Raw genomic sequence first — 21,611 nt, 5'->3', positions numbered from 1 at the left:
TTTTACTATTTTATACTATATTTGCACATTGAGAGCTAAGAGGCAGAGAAAGGCAAGTTGACACAGGCGTTCATTGGACCGCGCCATTTATTGGCGTAAGCTTCGGCAACTCCTCCACAACAAACATAATTATCATTTAGTGAAAGCACAACGAAAATAATATGCCTATCTCTCAACAAAAATAATGTTTAGAAAAAAAAAAGCGCTTCAATCTGTATTGATGAGGCCCTATTCTCACACAGCAATACAAAGAGAACTAGCATTCCCAATCAATGCAAAATACACATAAAACACTCAGACTTTGGTCAAGCTCTATTCAAACATTTCGTTTAGCTCTCGTGTAGCTCAACAAATACACTGGATGGCAATATTCAGTCACAGTATAAAAACTGAGGTCTCGTACGTTGTGAAGCCAGCACTCAAATGACCGTGAAGTACAATGGATGGGAACTACAGCGTCAGTCGAGGGACAAAACACAGTCATTGGCTTGATTTCTAAGTAATTTAAAACTCACCATTGACACCTTGTGGTGTATTTCAATCACTACCTTACGTAGTTAAAGACACTGTAGAAGAACGGCAGGGAGCCCATGTGACGTCACCCCTTGGCGACGTCAACAATGGCGAGCTACTAGTTTATTTTTTTGATTGAAAATTTTACAAATTTTATGAAAAGGAAAACATTAACTTATTTGCTCCCAAAAACGTATAAATATGTTCTATTTTTAATTGCCTCAGTGTCCCAAAGACGTATTTACACGTCTTTTACGTTTTTTTTCACAAGAGACATCTTTGGGTTCTGATTCAACTTAGCTCCAAAGCACAATGCTGAAAATTCATTTTAAAGCAATAAAACTGGCCACTGGAGGGCAGTAGCCCATTTGGTAAGACCCGCAACCCGATTCAACGGAACAAACGGCTGGCCGCACGGCCGGGGCACTGGCGGAAGACGACCGAATGGACGTCCAGGATGCCAGGTGGCGGATGACCGAGCAGAACAACCGGGAGGACGCCCGGGATGCCAGGCATTGGACGACCGAGCAGAACGACCGGGAAACTCAGTCCAGCTGACGATGCCGTTAAGTCCGTGCTGCTCGCCGAGCAGAGACAGGCGGCGATGAGGGAAAAGTTTACCCTCGCTGTCACGGCCACAACAATGTCATCTCTCAGTTAGTTATGCGTAAATAAATTGTTACTTTGCTATCAAAAGCTCTATTTGTCTTGTTGCTCATGTTATTTTGAAAAAGGAAACCATTATTCAGATGTTTGGGATGTAACTAATGCAAAAAATAGCTGTGTTAAAGTCATAGTTATGTTTGAAATGTATGCTTTCACAAAAAGCTCAATTTTTCTGTTTTTTTTTCATCAGAAATGGGAAAATTGCTAAAACTAAGCTATTTTCTAATGATTTCTAAAGAATGGAATAAGATATGGACTAACTTTTTTTCCTGCTGAAAGAAGAGAGTCTAATCTTTCATTTGGTGGGTTCCATGTTTATATAGCAATAGAACAGAATTTTCTATGGGCCTTGCAAAATCAGTCAAAATCCAGTAAAACGGCCGGGAGCGAAGGGGGTTGCACCGGTGAAAATGGCTGGGAGTGAATGAGTTAAGAGAGGTTTTCATATAAAATTACTATAACTTTTACTAACATATATCTTTTAAGAACTACAAGTCTTTCTATCCGTGGATCCCTTTAACAGAAAGAATGTTAATAATGTTAATGCCATCTTGTGGATTTATTGTTGTAATAAACAAATACAGAACTTATGTACAGTATGTTGAATGTATATATCCGTCTTGTGTCTTATCTTTCCATTCCAACAATAATTTACAGAAAAATAAGGCATATTTTAGAGATGGTTTGAATTGCAATTAATTACGATTAATTAATTTTTAAGCTGTGATTAACTCGATTAAAAATTTTGTTTGACAGCCCTAATATATATATGAAGGAAAACACAGACAAGACTGAAAAAGGAGTTTCTGCTCTTGCAACCCTCTACAAAATAAACTGCTGTATTTAAGCCAAAAGAACTGCTGTGTTTGATAGAACAATAGGCCTATATGCTGCCATAGCAGATTCATGGCGCACTAAGCCCCCGAACTATTTTTAGTTTGTCCATTTTACCCTGGAAACCCCCCGTTTACAGACGTCGCGCTTTTTTTCAACCAAGCCATAAAAAGAAGGTAAGTAATCGTATTTATTATTAGAAATGTCTGTCATTTTTAGCTTAGAATCATTAATCGATGTCTAATATTTAGCTTAAAAAAAAAATGACTTAAATAAATTATTCACTCGCATATTTCAAACTTTTAAACAAATTATGTCACAATGAAAAAAATGGTGTCTGTAAAAAACTCACAGATATTTACCTCATAACTATCGCTTGATTGTATTTTTTTTTGTTTCTGTCGCATTTTTTCCGATATGTTAGATGATAAATAATCGATCCAAACAAAGAAAAATTGGAAAAAAAAACGTTTAAAAGGGTAAATGAATGAAAAAGAAAATGTCGACCACTCCTTGATGTCTGCGATTTCTGCATCGCGACCCTTGTTATATTACCATGTTTCACCCATAAAATCACCCAAAAATCCAGCTGTGGCCATTCACAGCTGTGTCTTGACACTCAGTGATATATGCTACATGGAGTTTTTGGATCGAAACAAGGTAAATACGCGATAAAATCTCGTTAAAATCATGGCGTCTGTAATTCTGCTCTCGCGTGCTCTCACCTCCAGATAGGGTTTTGCTATTTAAAAAATTATTATTCTTTTTCTTTAAAAATGCCCTCCTGTTCAAATTTTTTCTTCCCCCAGAAAATTGAGATTTTAAGCTTTCCAATGATGTACCACACATGCATATCGGACAATTTTAAAATTTGACCAAATTGGGGGTCTCAGAGCGGAACTTCAAGTCACCTGAGTGTTTTCCTCCATATATATATATATATATATATTGTTTTATTTTAGTTTAGTTTATTCACACATCATTAAAGCATACAATACATGGTATATACAAATAGATGCAGTAAATTAGATACCTGAAAAGGATACTCCAAGGAAGCTATTTATAAGTTTGTGTGTGCAAAACAATAACGACTTTTGTCTCCAGAATTTCTGTGAGTGGTATGGAAGGTTTTGCACTGAGGAATGGGATCCAGTATGTGGCAGTGATGGACGTACATACTCCAATGAATGTTTTCTCTGCCAGGAAAATAGGCACGTATATTCTCTCAATCTTACTTTTTAAATTTAAAAAAAAAAATTTTATACATTTTTTTTGTTTTTTTGTTTTTGTTTTTTTGACATACTATTGCGAATAAACACATTAACAATCATGAACCGATTTTTGTTGTTAATTACCAACAGATTTTATCCGAACAAAGTGAAAGTGGCCTACAAGGGTGAGTGCAGTAGCATAATTTGCCCCGCAGTTATTGATCCAGTATGTGGCACTGATGGACGTACATACGACAATGAGTGTGCTATCACCGCCGATAATAGGCAAGTATCATTCTCTCAATCTGTTTCTACATGAATATACAGAAATATCATGAACTGATTTTGGGGGGGGGCTGGTGGGTTCATCAACAGACCTAATCACAATGTAGAGTTGGCATACAAGGGTGAGTGCTTTACCTGTGACATGGATCTCATAGGATGCCCCACAGTATATGGTCCAGTATGTGGCAGTGATGGACGTACATACAGCAGTGCATGTCATCTCTGCATGGAAAATGAGTATGTATCAGTCTCTCAAAAAACTTCTTTTTCTACATGCATAAACAAGCATATGCACAGATATCATGATTTTTTTTTTTTTTCTTTTTGGTCGGGGTAAACCAACAGAGGGAATCGGAACAAAGTGAAGGTGGCATACAAGGGTGAATGCAGTGGAATAATTTGCCCCACAGTTTATTATCCAGTATGTGGCACTGATGGCCAAACATACCCCAATGACTGTGTTTTGAACCAGCTAAATGGGCACGTATCGTTCCCTTTCCATCTCTCTTTGTTTCTTAATGCACATCCACACAAATGTCATGAACTGATTTTTTTTGGGGCGGTGGGGGGGGTTCACCAACAGACCCAATCACAATGTAGAGGTGGCATACAAGGGTGAGTGCTTTACCTGTGATAAGGATGTAATAGGATGCCCCATGGTATATTATCCAGTATGTGGCAGTGATGGACATACATACAGCAGTGCATGTCATCTCTGCATGGAAAATGGGTATGTATCATTCTCTGAAAATCACACTTCCTATTTATATGTGCATACACAAACATATGCACAGACATCATTAACATTCTTTTCTTTTTTGGTCGGGGATTAACCAACAGAGGCAATCAGAGCAAAGTGAAAGTGGCATACAAGGGCGAATGCAGTAGAATAATTTGCCCCACAGTTTATGACCCAGTATGTGGCACTGATGGACGTACATACCCCAATGACTGTGTTTTCGACCAGCAAAATGGGCACGTATCATTCCCTCTCCATCTCACTTTGTTTCTTAATGCACATACACAAATATCATGAACTGCTTTCTTTTTTTTTTGTTGGGGGTTTGTTCACCAACAGAGAGAATCACAAAGTAAAGGTGGCATACAGGGGTGAGTGCTTAACCTGTGACTTTGACGGAATAGTATGCGGCCCAATATATGATCCAGTGTGTGGCAGTGATGGACGTACATACAGCAGTGTATGTTATCTCTGCATGGAAAATGCGTATGTATCATTCTCTCTAAATCACACTTTCAGGCACGGATTTTATGAATTTTTTTATTTGATCTTTTTTGGTTCACCAACAGAGGGAATACGAATAAGGTTGAAGTGGTACACAAGGGTGAGTGTGCCATGGCTGATCCCTGTGTGAAGTATGAAAGAGATTGTCCCATGAAATGGGATCCAGTTTGTGGCAGTGATGGATATTCATACATCAATGAGTGTCATCTCTGCCAGGAAAATAGGCATGTATCACTATCTGAATCTCACTTTTTGTTTATACACGCACACTCGGATACCATGCAATGTTTTTTTTGTTTTTTTTGTTTTTTTTGTCGCCAACAGATTGAATCAGAAGAAACTGGAGGTGGCACACACGGGTTGGTGTTGAATGTGGCATGTTCCCTAAAGTCTGTCAATTAACGTAAATACTTTGTGTGTTCTGCATATCCTCACAAAGTGGCTGACAATCACATGCCAGTGTGTGTAAAAACAATGTTCGAAATTATGAATGGAGAATTTTGGGCGATATTTCACAGTGGTGAAATGACCTTATACCAACTTCTTTGAGATTTGTGAGACCATGAAATTAACATGTCTTTCCCTTAAAAAGTTTCAACATGTTCTATTCTAAATAAAATGTTGAAATTTGACAATTCCATATTGCATTCAGTTTTTTTTCACAATTTGTATAACGTCCAAACCAAGGGCGTAGGTTTGCATAGGGACGGTAGGGACATAATTGCCTGGCTCTGCCAGACTATTCTCCACTGAGAGAAATAGTCTGGGAACCATCCCATTAACGGCCTTTTCGAGCAGATACAAAATCAATCGACAAATCAGATTCGTTTATTTGCGTGACGTGTTCTTCACGAGCAACGTCACTCTTGCGCGTCGAAAGTCTCTTCAACAACACAGATGGTGAACGGCAGAGCCCAGAAGATGTACCAGTCCACGGTAAAATCAGTTTTAAATGACCAAAAACACATCGACACGAGTCATTGACAACAGTCTGTCTCGTGCTAGCCATGTTGAATAAACTCCGCTCTCTTCGTATGTTTACTTCCGCGCGCAAGTCCCTCGTCCTGCCGTCGCCATTTTACTAACGTCACGTCTGCCCGTCGCTGATTGGTCCACTCCACTGTCTGTTTGCTGTGGCTTGCTCCGCCCTGGAAATTGTATCCGAGTGAATGGTGGCCAGACTCAACAGCTGGAACAGCGGTGAGTCTGGTGTACCAGGCAAGGGACATAACACAACCAACTTTTCAGGGTGCTGAAATTGTAACGACCAACTTTTAAGCAACCTTATTTGCATGATATAATGGCTTCAGTTATATAGGTCATTTAGATTGTCTTCCTATATGTTGTAAGGATAGAATTGACCAAACCATTATTAAGTGAATTACTGTACTTTCATTACTTACATTGACCCCTTTTTACTTGCTGAATGTGCCAGTCCATTTTTTCCCCCCAAACGCACGTTTGATTGGCTAATGACTTGACCCACCCTCGACATTCACACTCACACAGCCCCGACAGAAATACGTGTCGACAACATCCTGCCTCCTCCGCCCCCTTCGAAGACGAGGGATATTAGTTTTTTTCCAGCAGCAGCAGCAGCAGCAGCAGCAGCAGCAGCAGCAGCAGCAGCAGCAGCAGCAGCAGCAGCAGCAGCAGCAGCCACTGTAAATAATGTAAAAAGACGTCAATATTGTGGAGGTGGGGAACACACCACTAATTTTGCTTAAAATTAGTCCGACATGCATCAAAGTTAGCATAACATCAATCTTTGTGAATTTCTCAAACTCGAGGAGGAGGCTGCGTTGAGATATCCTTGTGCAATTTTTCTACTGTTAACGTTAATTAAACTGTAAGAAATGTAGTGAATGAAGGATTACCCTCTTATAGATACTGTAGTTAATTGCTGATTAACAAGTTTGTATTTCTTGTGTATGTTAATATAATTTGTGTTCAAATATTGCAATTTAAGTTTGCAAATAAAATCCAGACATTTATTCTGGAAGTTTTCAAAATGTTTCTTTAGTAGTTTTTGAAAAAAAAAAACAGTTTGAATCGAACGCTGTTTCACCTGAACCAATAAACATGAAAGTTAGTATAAGTCAATACAGATTTATTTTGCATTGATCACTTAGCCTATCAATTAATAAGGTTCATATCAGTGAGAAATGTAGCCCTGACCCTCGTTCACCCAGTCTGTTTGGTCTTATAAATGTCCCGTCCCCAGCAAAAAGTGTACATGCAGGTTATGCTCTTATGTCGTCCCTACCAAAGTTGAGACCAAACCTACGCCCTTGGTCTAAACTCTTTGGAAATCTGTTTTCTATAATTACCGGAAAAGTAAAAAGCAAGAGGGCTCCCTTTTACCTTCTTGTCATGAGAATTTGAACAATTACACTGATGGCCCAAGTTATGAATTCCATAATTTCCAATTTGAAGCAAAAGCATAGGCGGAGTTTGACTTTTCTGGCAGGGGAGGGGGGCAAAACATGTTAATGACCCCAAAACGCATTGTCAGCAATAAAATTAACTTCCACGATAAATGCTCGGTTAGTAGCTTAGCCCATGCTTGTAAATACAGGCATCCCAGCTGTGTGTGCGTGTGTGGCTCTGTTGTACAACTAACATCTTTAGTAGGGCAAATTAAAACTCCGCTCCCCATTTTGACATCTTCAATCCTTGATTCTTGCTAAGCAGTTGTTGTCTTTTTTGAAAGCTTAGGTTTGAAAAAATTACGTATATCCATCTTGCGTCTTCTGTTCTCAGATGGTTTTGGCTTAGCAAAGCAAATGACCGTCTAAGGTGCAAGTGACATGATCTCTTCTAAAAATAATTTTGACCCATTATATAAAAAAAAGAAAAGAAATAAAAGCAAAAAACGAAGACTTTTGACTTTGACTTATTAATGTACGTTTATTTGAAAAAACATCTGCATAGGCTACTAATAAAAATATTTTTAAATAAATAATGTAGAAAATACAAATTTTAAATGTTGGTAGTGTTATGCCCCTGCCATACCTATGCAAACCTATGCCCTTGAGTACAACTTCTTTAAAGCGGAAATGTGAAGTAAGGTTGGCCAACCATGTTTTTGAATAATATCAATGGCTAAACAATTATAAGCATATTTTCATTATTTTTTTTAACCCAACCCTTCCAGATTCTTTGTTTAACCCATAGCAACGCCCTTGACAACGAAAATGCATTTCTTCGGCAGTCTTCGGAAATGACGTCATACCTACAAGTGCGAGGGAAGTCTGCCATAGAACAGTATTGTTTGTTGCATTGTTTCTCGGTAAGATGCCACGGCGATATGTGGCGATGTTTTGTTCTCACTCTAACGAAAAGTTGTTTGAGTGGCCAAAGGATAGCAGGGCACGTAAATGGACATCTTTCGTTCTCACGAAGCGAATGAATTTCACGACATCATCGAGTAGTGTTCTCTGCTACAAACACTTTGAAGATGCCTGCTTCCTTAACCGGTCTGCTTATGATCAAGGATTTGCCAAAAAGTAAGTGTGATTTTTGGATAGATGACCGATGACTTTGTCAAAGCAGAGCTGCCAACTGTTGTGGAATGTACAGTAGAAGCTAGCGACGTTAGCCGAAAGCCAACTCGTGGCAATAGTCGTGGCATAGTTGTTGTTGTGTTCGCTAGGTTAAGCGTGTTTAAATTGTGCGTCATTTACGATCTTGTCCGAAAGGGTTAATCCACTGTCAATCGAGAAAGGGGTGTGGATGTGCATATAAGCGGGTCGGCGTCGTGGTAATTCACGGTCACGTTGCCGTAAGAGACACACACCGCCGGTGAGTTTGTGCACATTTATTTGTATTTGTATTATGTATTTCCACCTTCATGCTTCAAGCATTCCATTGCATTCGTACGGTTCGGCGTTTCTTTCACGGTGATCGCTTGATAGCCGTCTAGTTTGTGTTTCGCGAGAGCCGCTGACAGGTGACAACTAGCGTGTTGGCATTGAGTCAGTCTCGCAGCGAATCAGCGAGCGGCTCAAGTCACGCAGTGAATCATGGGAAATGTAGTCTCGGGACAACACTGAAGTGGCGCTTTGTATTCTGTTCGCTTGTGTGAAAAAACTACATTTCCTCACGCCATTAGACGCCACTTCCTGCCGAGAGCCCCAAGCTGTGTTTACTGTTAGCTCCATGTGTTAGTAAAGAAACAAAGTTGTCAGCACGTCGTGTGTTCGATACCTTTGTCAACAAAAAGCTCATAACAAGACACTATGCACGATCCGTTTAAGAGACGCTGGGACTGGAAGTAGTAGTAGCTGGTAGTACGAGGCGAGGCGGAGATGAGCGAGAAGCAAAACTTCGGTCGAATGTGAAAGCAGTCCGCTATTATTTTGTTTTCTTATTGTTGCCACAATAAAGTGGAGAAAGCCATCAACAACTCATCTCCTTCTTTCCCCCCAATGTTTTTATATTATTATTTTATATGCACGAGAGCTGCCGGATCTGCCAAAATGAACATGCAGTCTGATTATTATTTTTTTTAAACAATGTCATCAGATAGACAAAAACATAAAATTATGTGCAAATGCCTGCATCTTCAAATCATGAAAATAATAACAGCCTATATCTTACCAATCTTGTAATCTCGATGGGTCTTGTCTCCATTCCATGTCAGGTAGTCTAGGCACATTGTTTGCATCCTGATTAGCATCTGGCTAATACATGTTAGGTCCAACATAAAATTCCAACCTCCTCTTCTTCCTCCAACTCTTCAAAAACTTGGATCTCCTCCCTTGTGCTCAATCTATCACTTGTATCGCTGTTTGAATCATCGTTTGAAGGGCTTTGTATGGCGACCGTATGTATGGAGCGCTGCCATCGCTGTTCTCGGTGTGACGTATCACTTCCGGGTTCGTCCCCTTTCAGGCTCGAGCTTCGGAAACGCAATTATTTTGTCAAATATACAACATATAAATTGTTTTTTCATCCTTTATTTGTTGGACAATGTTTAATTACTTTAATTGTGACCCTATTTGGCATGTTATGAAATTACTTCACATTTCTGCTTTAAAAGCAAGTAAGAAATCCAGTTAGGGCAGTCATCCAGACCATGTATCTTTCAGAGAAGATGATAATGCCAGAGCATACACAGCATTAATTACAACATCATAGGAAAAGGATCCGAGTTTTTAAATGGCCAGATCATTTCGCTTTGGCGTATCAGGAAGAGGAAGGTGTGACAAAGATGGCCCACAGCAATTGAACAGTGAGGCAAGGTTAAGACTGCAGGTTTTCATTTTATCTTGTCTTTTGACTTGCCCGTTCAGACTGCCTTTTTCTATTACTCCCGTTCAAGTGTTACCAATGAGCAGTAACTTGCAGTCTGACAAACCTGTATGTGCAGAAGCTTCAAAACAAATGATTACACATGCTGGCTCAATGTTGTTCTAGGGCAGGGGTGCTCAAGTCCAGTCATCGAGAGCCCCGATCCAGCTTGTTTTCCATTTCTCCCTCTTCCAACACACCTGACTCAAATAAGCAGGATTATCAGGCTCCTGCAGAGCTTGCTGAAGAGCTGATCATTTGATTCAGGTGTGTTTAAGGAGGGAGACATGGAAAACAAGCTGGATCGGGGCTCTCGAGGACTGGACTTGGGAACCCCTGTTCTAGGGTGACCATGGCGCATCGAAGGTGCTTTTTTTTCAATCTATTTTTTTGAATGACTGTGGTCACACATTCTGCCTAAAAGCCGAATTCAAGCCAGGCGCTTACAGTATTTAATGCTCAGGTCTGACTCTGCTGCCCTCCCTCACTCTTTGCTGGCATGAATTCTGATTTGGGAGACTTAAGAGTTCAGACTGCCGCCAATTTGGAAAATGTGGCCCAAATCAGATTTTTAACTACTCACGAAATTGACCTAAATCCAAGGGCATAGGTTTGTTCTTAATATTGGCAGGGACGATATAACAGCATAACCTGCATGTACACTTTTTTCTGGGGGCGGGACATTAATAAGACCAAACATATTTGGTGAATGGGGGTCAGGGCTACATTTCTCACCAATATGAACCTAATTAATTGATAGGTTAAATGATTAATGCAAAATAAATCTATTTTGACCTATACTAACTTTCACATTGCAAATTTATAACGTCTTAATCTGATAATTTTTATTAAATCAAGTCAAATAATTTTCTCCATCTTTTTTGAGTGTTAAAAGGTAGTTGACAGATTAATGCGTCAGATTCTTCCATTTACTATAAGTAAATATTAATATTTGTTCATATTGAGCCCATTCATCTAAAATTTGGTCATTTTTCACCTACACTCCCGTTCAAAAGTTTGGGGTTGCTTAGACCCCAAACCTTTGAACGATAGTGTAAATCAAGAAAAATATTCTTTCAAATAATGTTTTGAACAATATTCTTGAATTAAGAACATTTCTGACACACAAGTTTTTCTTTTAATGTTAAATATACAATTTCTTTTGCTTAAAATAAGTCTTTTAAGCTTATTTTCAGCTAGCTGTTTTTCTTATTTCAAGATATCTCAGTGAGTAAAATCGACTTGAGGCACTGCAGCAGTAGCAAAATTAGTGGAGTGTTCCCCACCTCCACAACACTGACGTCTTTTTACATTACTTACAGTGGCTGCTGCTGGCAGGAAAAAAAAACTTCTAATATCCCTTGTCTTTGAAGGGGGCAGGGGAGGCGGCTTGTTGTATTTCTGTTGGGCTGTGAATGGGTATGTGTGTGTGGGGGGGGCTCAAGTCATCAACCAATCAAACGCACGTTTGAGGCGAAAAAATGGACTGGCACATTCAGCGAGTGAAAAGGGGTCAGTGTAAATTTGAACATTATGAAAGTGCTGTAATTCACCTAATAATGGTAGGATCAATTCTATCCTTACAATATATAGGAAGACAATCTAAAGGATCTATATAAATGTAAAAAGTCATTATATAATGCAAATAAGGTTACTTAAAAGTTGGTGGGGATAATTTGAGCATCCTAAAAAGTTAGTAGTGTTATGTCCCTACCGTCCCTATGCAAACCTATGCCCTTGCCTAAATCAGATCTGAAACGTGCCGCTTTCATGAAACCCGGCCTTCAGACCGTCAAGAAAGTGTCTCAGTCGGGTCGCATAAACACAAAAAAATCCAATCGCAAAAGTTGGCCACCGAGCTGTAGAGTTGCATTGGAATACTGTGTGGTTGTGACCTAAAAACTACTTTTTTTCTACCTCTAAAATAGCAAAAAACAGATAGCCTGAATGATTGATGAGAGGAATTTTTTTCCCGGCCTTTTTCAAAGCCTGAAAGAAGGCTGTCCAAATCGGCCACATAAACAAGTGAATGTCAAGGCAGTCACCCAAAGACACTTTTGGTTGCTCAAAGGTAAATTAATGATCGATTTAAAAACAAAACAAATACTTGATAGCATGTCGTAAAAACGCAGACTTGACTATTAACGTTAGTTTGCTAACATTTGACTGCCTACTTGTTTATTAGCCTGTCACTACACAAACAGAAATTCCAAAGTAAACACGTTATTGCACGTGTATGTTGAACATGTAAGTTGTTTATTTAACACCTCTGGATAGTATTAAGAATCCAACTGAAGGTTAAAAACAGCTCATTCATCTCCAAAAAATCTTTGGGGGAAAAGTCTGACAGAGCACATGACATAAGTAAGCTAGTAGCTAACTTTATATAGCTTGATAGATATTCGACCTGTGGGGTTTTTTATTATTAAGTTGCGAGTGGAAACATTTTGCTTCCATCATAAAAATGGTTTCCCCTCTGTAAAGTAGACGTACCGCTCCACTGCATACTGCAACCCTCTGTCGACTTTTTAAAGAATCTCATTAAAAACAAACAAACAAACAAATTCATTCAAAAAACAAAAACAAAACACAGGTCTATTGGCGGCATTGGTAGCGCAAATTCCGAAATGTGAACTCCCGCCATCATCCATAAATCGTTCGTTCACTCAATCACTGTCACTGATAATTTGACAGAGCCTTGGGTTGACCGAGTTTAACAAGGGAGCGGGGCGTTGCGATAGGTCCATTGGGTCACTTCAGCCTGAGGTGTGAGCCCAGAGGCCTGTATTAGTCAAGAATGGGACAGCATTTGCAGTTTTAAACTTGGCAAACTCGTTTTCCTCTTATTTTAAAATCTGGTTTCTACATTTATTGACTGGAAAGGTACCAGTGGGGTTTGTCACCTGCCTTACCTGCCCGTCTTGTCTACAAAATGTTGGGGGGGGGGGTTGGTCGATAACATTTAGGAGACTGCCTCCAGAGAAAGGACGAAAAGCTCGTAGACCCTGTAAGAACATTCATCCAGACGTTGTCACTTTCAGAATAAACCTTACGTTTTGCAGCATGATAATGCCAAACCACACGCAGCATGAGATAGAACATCATGGCTCTGTAGGAAAACGATCCGATTACTGAAATGGATCAGCCCGCAGTCCAGATCTCTTGCCATTGGCGCTTCATCAAGAGGAAGGTGCCGTAATAAAGTGCCCTGACAGTTGTACTGCTAGAGGCCTTTGCGAGACGAGAATGGGACAGCATTCCTATTTCTAAACTCAACAAACTTGTTTCCTCAGTTTCCAGATGTTTATTGTAAGGTGAAAAGGGATGCTTCACAGTGGGGAAATGGCTTTATACCAACTTTTTTTAGATTTGTTGACACCATGGAATTTCAAATCAACATATTTCTCCCTTAAAATATTCTCAGTTGAAAATTTTGACCTGGTATCTGTGTTCTATTCTAATAAAATGTTAAAATTTGGCACTTGCACATCATCGCATTTAGTTTCAATTCACAATTTGTATATTGTCCCAAAGTATCTTGTTGTGAAAATTTGGTCAATTACACTGATGGCCCGCATTATGAATTCCATAGTTTTCCATTCGAAGCAAAAGTAACGCGAGGGTCAGGTGTACTGTCATCATTGCGCTCATTTTTCTTTCCCATAATATGTACTGAGTTTAAACTTGACCTATTGAAATTTTTATTGACAATTTGTACAACGTACAAACTCTTTGGAAATCTGGTTTCAACATTTATTGACTGGAAAGGTACTGCCGTGGCAAGAGGGCTCCCCTTTACCGTCTTGTCATTAGAATTTGGACAATTACACTGATTGCCCGCGTTATGAATTCCATAATTTCCAATTCGAAACCAAAGTAACGTGAGCGTCAGGCGAAGACGGCACACACACAAAGTGTGGGGTGGGGAATGCGAGTGAAACTGCCTCAGTTTAAGGTAGGGTTACCAAAAGTTATTTATTTATTTATTCATCTTTATTTACTTCATTTGCTGTTTCCGACTGTGTATCATATTGCCTCTGCAAAGCCCTTTGAGACAACCTTGTTGTGATTTAGGGCTATACAAATAAAATTGAATTAAATTGAAAAGTCCAGAAATGACAGCCTGGAATTTAGGAACCGTCACCGTTGGTACCAATCACAACTTCCTAAATTCCAGCACGTCCTGCCCAATCTGGGACTTTTGGCATTCCTAGTTAAAGGTGCTATGAAATACTACAACAAATGACTTTAAAATGATAGTAGCATAGGCAGATCTGCTATTCAGGCGAAGTAGGCGATCGCCCTAGGCCCCCAACCAGTAGGGGGCTACCAACCAGCTGCCCTTGCCCGAACGAGCAAGTGCTTGGGCCACCGGAGTAAGCAGCACCCCTAACTTTTCGTCATGTATAATTATGTCAGCATACCAAACAAACAAATAACAAAACAAAAAAGAAAGCCATTTGAATGCTGCATTTATATCACCCCCCCCCCCCACACACACACACACACACACACGCACTACAATGGACTGTTCCACGACGACGGACTGAGTATCAGTCGCTTAGCTTCGCTTAGCGCCGTATAGCATCCCTTAGCTCCACTTAGCTGTTCGTTAGCTTCACTTAGCTCTCCCGCGTTTATCACCCCACTAAGCTCGCTATTTGTACAACTCACTTGCTACTTTGCACGTCGGCTATCGTTTATTTCGAATACATTAGCGAACGTGCTCTCCATGAGAGCCAAAGTGCAGTCAAGGAGAAGTTGAGAACAGGCCGCGAATGCCTCTTTTAACTTTCTTCTTCTTCTTCACACCGAACATAAAATACACGATAGCACACCCTGTGGTGAAACAATGCAGTTCAGTTCCAATCAGTCATACAATAACACTCAACAGCTGGTTAACAGCATTTGCTAACGAAAAAAAAAATAAAATCTATTCGTGACATCACAAGCAATGACGAAGAATGTTTTTTTACGGGGTGTAAAGCTTTCGGTTAGCGGTTTAGCAAACATACCTCTGGTGAATATTTAAAAATAAAAACACGTCTTGTTGGTCCTATAAGTAACGATTTCTGGAGTTAATCCCACATACTTCAGAATTAATATTATAATATGTTGAGTAAATACTACAGAATGCAGATTCTACACTAAGAATAGCTTTCAAATGACACTCTTTATGACAAATATGATAGGCAATGAATAATTATTATAATTATTATACTACTATTATATATAGTAGTATACTATAATAATAATGTTAGAATTTTTTTAAAGAATTGTTTTGAACAATGTTGGAAAGGCAAAGTCAGTTTTCTAAATCTGTTTACTTTCCATTCTTTTGCACTAGTAAATGCTATCAGCATTTAACCTCATTGTTTATTTGTGATTAATTATTGTTATTTACATGATTATTTGTACTTTAATAAAGAATTTAAGTGTTCCAAAATGGTTTTGTGAATTAATAAGCATCAACAAAAATTTCATTGCTAAATCAGTAAAAAAAAAAAAAGAAAATTATTAGCTTAGTCAACTAATCGTAAAACTAGTCGGCTGACTAATCAGGAGAAAATTTATCGTTTAGGACAGCCCTAGTGTACCGGAACATATTTTTTCTACACCCTTCTCACCTTTTTAACCCCTGACCCATGAAGAGGGCCCCTGGATATGTTCGCCTTAGGCCCCAAAATTGCCAAGTCCGCCACTGGATAGTAGGCCATATTTTTGACACAAATCCATTGGAAAAAGTGATAGAAAAGGCTTAATAATGAAAGTAGATCCTAATTAGTCTTTCTTTCTCGGCTCCCTTGCCCCACCCATTTAATCATTTACAAACAGAAAGAGCTGCAGGTTTTTGCAGTTTGCTAGCGTGGACTTTTTATTCTGTTGTTGGGACCGTTTTGTCATTCTGTCAACACGTACTAGCTAACGCAGCTCTAGAAAGCTAGGTATGACCATCAATTAAGGTTGTGACATCACACCCCGAATTGGTGGGAAAAAAGTGGGCCTTCCCTGATGCATTGTTTGAGATTAAATAACTGTGATGCGGTAATAGACAGCGAGAAAAAGTTTTTGCTTATCAGAATGTGGGGTGACACTACTGAAGAAACTTAGTGTGGATTTACGTAAAAGGATGTACAAATATGGGACAGTTTAAGAAACTGTATAAAGGTATGATTTTTAAAAATATAAGGGAGATGTGGATAATAACTAGGCGTGTTGTGACAATTGTGACGCATACTGTGATATGGCATATTCGGGTTATTTATTTATTTATTTATGTTTTTCTGGGTTTGATTGATGGACTAGATTTTTGCAACATTTGTGTATAGGTAACGTAGAGTTATATGGTGGGATTGTATATGTGTTAAGTAAGAATGTGTATGTTGAAATGTATGGACGGAAATTCAGTTTTCTTCTCACTCCTTTTCAAATACTCATGTGCTGTTTTCTTTTTCTTATATTTGATACTTATTGTTACTGATAATTGGTACATTATATATTGAATATTCGAAATAAACATGTTCAAACAAAACAAACAAACAATTTAAGTGGACATTTGTTTTTCTCTATGTAAAATTACTACAATGCAGTCATTTTTATTTTTGGACATGGTCAGCATTTCTTAGGACCTTTAAGAGAAAGCAAGAAAACCCAGTAGAGCCAGTAAGAGCAGTCGTCTGTGAGGGAGGGGTCCCCACCTCCAGCTGCCTGTTGCTCCCAGTTTGGCATTTTAAATAAGGAACAGTTTTCAATTGCCTTTTCAATTGGTGAACAAGCAAAGCAAGCCTTGCATTTATTTAGTCCACCCCAAAAAAAAAATGTAATTTTCATGAAGTAAAAAACAATGAAAATCATTCATTATTGATTCTGTATGTAACTCCTCACTTTTCTTTTAAGGTTACAAAATTAACATATCCGAACCCACTCACCCCCGAAAAAAGAAATTGCCTCATGGCCTCAGGAATCCAACCAATCAGGGACAGCGTGCGCCTATTTAAGTGTTAGAGGTGGACAGTCGCCCATGTGTTTCTCAACAGACACGAGGGAAAGGCATACACATCCAAGAAACAATGAAGCTGGCTGTGCTGCTCTGTTTTATCCTGGTGATTTCTGGTGAGTTATTGGCTGTGAACATACAGACATTTTAAGATTTGTTGGAATTATTAAAGTCAACATTTTAAGACATTTCAATGAAAGCAATGACAGCATTTCCTTTACTGCTTTGATCTAATGTTGTCAACCTGTGTGTCCCTGTAGTCCAAACCCTGCAAGTTGGGGCTGCAGAATCTAATCCACAAGGACCCGTGGAGGTGAGGAATTAAATTGTTCTACTGACAACATAGTGATACACTATGTGCAACATAACAGTGTGACAATCAGGGGAATCAATAGACCTAATACAATACTGGGGCACAGCGGGGCACTGGCGAGCGAGCGACATTTTTTTATGTTAGCGTTTATCTGTCATTAAAATTCAGAAATAGCGCTTAAAACTTTATATAATCAAACCGAAATACAAGTTCCTGTAAAAAAAAAGTGAAAGTGTTTTTAGTTGCAAGAGTAATGCTGTTTGAGTCAAATAGAAATAAAAAAAATAATACATTTTGTTACAGATTACTCTACAGGGACTGCAGTAACAAATAAAATGCTTGTAAAACAACTGGGAATTACGATAAGTACACATACAAAAAATGTTAGAAGTTATATCCCAATGATAGGCAATTAACACAGATAATATAGATTGATTTTAGTACTTTTGATCATATAAAGCAATAGCACTAAATATAATCAGTTGTGATACAGTTCAAATACCACATATTATACTCACACAATATTAGACAAAGCTCTTGAGTGACAGCCTCTCACTCATATCGCATCTAATTGTCATTGTATTCATAGCCAGTTAGTTGAAAGACAGCAGCTAATCTGATGCTTCAATTCTATTTGCTTATTTCAATTTGCGAACAGAGTAGATAACTGCCTGAATCGTAAAGAGTGAAGTTGAACCATTTATATTTACAATTCATGGGGATAGGAGATCAAACAAACATCAACACGGGTAAAAACGAACAACAAGGATGGGCAGTTTATTTAGCACTAACCTGTAAAGCAGGCGGGAAGATGATTGTCGACTATGATTGGCACACACACTGTATAATATTGATGCTGCATTCATGTGTTGTTGGAGTCATCGAAAAAAATAATTCTCTTTTACATGGTATCTATAAAAAGCGCCAGTCAGTCAACTTGTGATGTACTGTTGGAGCATGAAAATAGGATGCCCTTCTTTGGCGCAAAATATTTTTATCCCACATTACGAATTTACAACACATCAGAATGATTTTCCAACTTGGGAAGTCAGATCTCACATGAATGCAACATACCCCCCGAAAGTGCTTCGCGGAAGTATTATCTCATATGCCCATCACAGCCAGTTTCGTGCATAAATTACCATATTAAAGAGCCATGTGCAGATTGTGTATATGGAGGAATAGAGTAATATGACCATTTTAAATAGGCACGTTCTGCGGAATATGCTATGTAGACTTAAAACTCCGAAGTATTTTTATTGTATTGTATTCTATTTTATATTTTTTACTGGTGAAATTTACACTGGAGCAATGCAGACCAATACTGGGGCACGTGCCCAAGTGAAGTATGTCTGGCGACGCCCATGGTGACTATAAATATACTGTATAGGTTACTTTTTAAGAAGACATAACAAAAATAAAAAATAAAAAGATTTGTAGTTATAAGGTCAGTTTACAAAGTTTATTTTGTGTGAATGTGTAATATCGATATATCAGGGATAGGACTTGATTTAAAAAATATCTAATTATTAGGGGCTTTGTTATTAAGTAATTGATTTAATTAGTTAAAATTGTTCTCTTGACCAAATTATAGTGATATATACAATATAACTTTGACAAAGTCTTAGCAGAACTTACGTAGGTGAATTATGTTAAGACCTGCGGTTAAAATGCTTTAATTAAAAAAAAAAAAATTGCTATATCTTTTCTAATTAAATAATATTAATTAATGTGTTAAAGTGACATCCCTTGTATATGTAGTTTTTTTTAAGTGTAGTTTAGTTTAGTTTAATTTAGTTTAGTTTATTCACACATCATTAAAGCAAACAATACATGGTATATACACATAAATGCAGTAAATGTTTATCCGATTAGATGCGCGAAAAGGATAGTCCAAGGAAGCTATTTAAAGTTTGTGTGCGACTTTTGTCTCCAGAATTTCTGTGAGTGGTATGGAAGGTTTTGCACTAAGGAATGGGATCCAGTATGTGGCAGTGATGGACATACATACTCCAATGAATGTTTACTCTGCCGGGAAAATAGGCACGTATCATTCTCTCAATCTTACTTTTTTTTTAAAAACATGCTATTATAAATAAACACATGAGCAATCATGAACTGATTTTTGTTGTTGCTTCCCAACAGATTTAAACCGAACAAAGTGAAAGTGGCATACAAGGGTAAGTGCAGACCAATACATTGCCCCGCAGTTATTGATCCAGTATGTGGCACTGATGGACGGACATACGACAATGGGTGTGCTATATCCGCCGATAATGGGCACGTATTATTCTCTCAATCTGTTTCTACATGAATTATACAGAAATATCATGAACTGATTTCTTTTCACCAACAGACCGAATCACAATGTAGAGGTGGCATACAAGGGTGAGTGCTTTACTTGTAACACGGATGTAAGAGAATGCCCCAAGGTATATTATCCAGTATGTGGCAGTGATGGACGTACATACAGCAGTGCATGTCATCTCTGCTTGGAAAATGGGTATGTATGATTATCTAAAAAAATCACACTTTCTTTTTCTACAAGCATAAGCAAACATATGCACAGATATCATGCACATTTTTTCTCCTTTTTGGTCGGGGGTTACCAACAGAGGGAATCCGAACAAAGTGAAGGTGGCATACAAGGGTCAATGTAAGAGAATTTGCCCCACAGTTTATGATCCAGTATGTGGCACTGATGGACAAACATACCCCAATGACTGTGTTTTGAACCAGCAAAATGGGCATGTATCATTCCCTTTCCATCTCACTTTGTTTCAACATGCGCAACCACAGAAATATCATAACCTGATTTTTTTATCCACTAACAGACCGAAGGATAAAGTAGAGGTGGCATACAAAGGTGAGTGTTTTACCTGTGACATGACCAGAAGAGTATGTGCCGAGATATATGATCCAGTATGTGGCAGTGATGGACGTACATATAGCAGTGCATGTCATCTTTGCATTAAAAATGGGTATGTATTATTCTCTCAAAATCACACTTTGTATTTCTAAATGCACAAAGAAACGGACGCACAGATATCGTGAACATTTTTTTTCTTGTTGGTCGGGGGTTAACCAACAGATGGAATCCGAACGAAGTGAAGGTGGCATACAAGGGTCAATGCAGTAGAATAATTTGCCCTACAGTTTATGAACCAGTATGTGGCACTGATGGACGTACATACCCCAATGACTGTGTTATCGACCAGAAAAATGGGCACGTATCATTCTCTCTCTATCTCACTTTGTTTCTACATGCACAAACACACAAATATCTGTATTTGTATCTGTAATAACTTTTTTTTTTTTCTGTGTGGGTGTTTATTCGCCAACAGAGAGAATCACAATGTAAAGGTGGCATACAAGGGTGGGTGCTTAACCTGTGACATTGACGGAATACAATGCGGCCCGATTTATAATCCAGTGTGTGGCAGTGATGGACGTACATACAGCAGTCTATGTTATCTCTGCATGGAAAATGCGTATGTATCATTCTCTGTAAATCACACTTTCAGGCACAGATATTATGATTTTTTTAATTTGATCTTTTTTGGTTCACCAACAGAGGGAATCCAAATGAGGTGAAAGTGGTACACAGGGGTGAGTGTGCCGTGGCTGATCCCTGTGTGAAGTATGGAAGAGATTGTCCCACGAAATGGGAGCCAGTATGTGGCAGTGATGGATATTCATACATTAATGAGTGTCACCTCTGCCAGGAAAATAGGCATGTATCACTCTCTGAATCTCACTTGTTGTTTATACACGCACACTCGGATACCATGCAATGTTTTTTTTTTTTGTCGCCAACAGATTGAATCAGAAGAAAGTGGAGGTGGCACACACGGGTTGGTGTTGAATGTGGCATGTTCCCTAAAGTCTGTCAATTAATGTAAATACTTTGTGTCTTCTGCATATCCTCACAAAGTGGCTGATAATCACATGCTAGAGTAGATAATAATGAAAAGAATGTTCCAGAATTTTGAGTGAGACCTAACTGTGGCGAAATGACCTTATACCAACTTCTTTGAGATTTGTGAGACCATGAAATTAAAACATCTTTCTGCTAAAAAGTTTAAAGATTTAACCTGTCATCTATGTTCTTTTCTAAATAAAATGTTGACATTTGGCAATTCCACATTGCATTGAGTTTTTTTTTCTTCACAATTTGTATAACGTCCAAACTCTTTGGAAATCTGTTTTCTCCATTTATTGACCGGAAAGGGGCAAGAGGGCTTCCTTTTACCA

The 21,611-nt window shown here is 38.6% G+C and overlaps 1 protein-coding gene across 1 annotated transcript; it reads left to right on the top strand.

The window, feature by feature from the left end:
• Positions 1–17,013: 17,013 nt before the first annotated feature.
• LOC130924556 (serine protease inhibitor dipetalogastin-like) lies at positions 17,014–21,396 on the top strand. The gene is made up of 11 exons (XM_057851197.1): positions 17,014–17,160; positions 17,305–17,357; positions 19,294–19,400; positions 19,503–19,637; positions 19,714–19,860; positions 19,973–20,104; positions 20,192–20,338; positions 20,449–20,583; positions 20,702–20,848; positions 20,932–21,090; positions 21,177–21,396. The coding sequence occupies exons 1-11, from the start codon at positions 17,118–17,120 to the stop codon at positions 21,220–21,222; spliced, it is 1,251 nt and encodes a 416-aa protein (XP_057707180.1). The 5' UTR covers positions 17,014–17,117; the 3' UTR covers positions 21,223–21,396.
• The last annotated feature ends 215 nt before the right edge of the window (positions 21,397–21,611 follow it).

The sequence above is a fragment of the Corythoichthys intestinalis genome, chromosome 11 (genome assembly GCF_030265065.1).
Source record: "Corythoichthys intestinalis isolate RoL2023-P3 chromosome 11, ASM3026506v1, whole genome shotgun sequence".
In the NCBI taxonomy this organism is placed as follows: Eukaryota; Metazoa; Chordata; class Actinopteri; order Syngnathiformes; family Syngnathidae; genus Corythoichthys; species Corythoichthys intestinalis.
The sequence above is the reverse complement of the archived record's forward strand: the minus strand, read 5'-3'. Positions and strand labels throughout refer to the sequence as shown.

Coding starts and splice junctions, on each gene's coding strand:
- LOC130924556 (XM_057851197.1), top strand. CDS start 17,118: ATGAAGCTGGCTGTGCTGCTCTGTTTTATCCTGGTGATTTCTG. Junction 19,861..19,972: donor CATCTCTGCTTGGAAAATGG/GTATGTATGATT, acceptor GGTTACCAACAG/AGGGAATCCGAACAAAGTGA. Junction 20,105..20,191: donor GTTTTGAACCAGCAAAATGG/GCATGTATCATT, acceptor ATCCACTAACAG/ACCGAAGGATAAAGTAGAGG.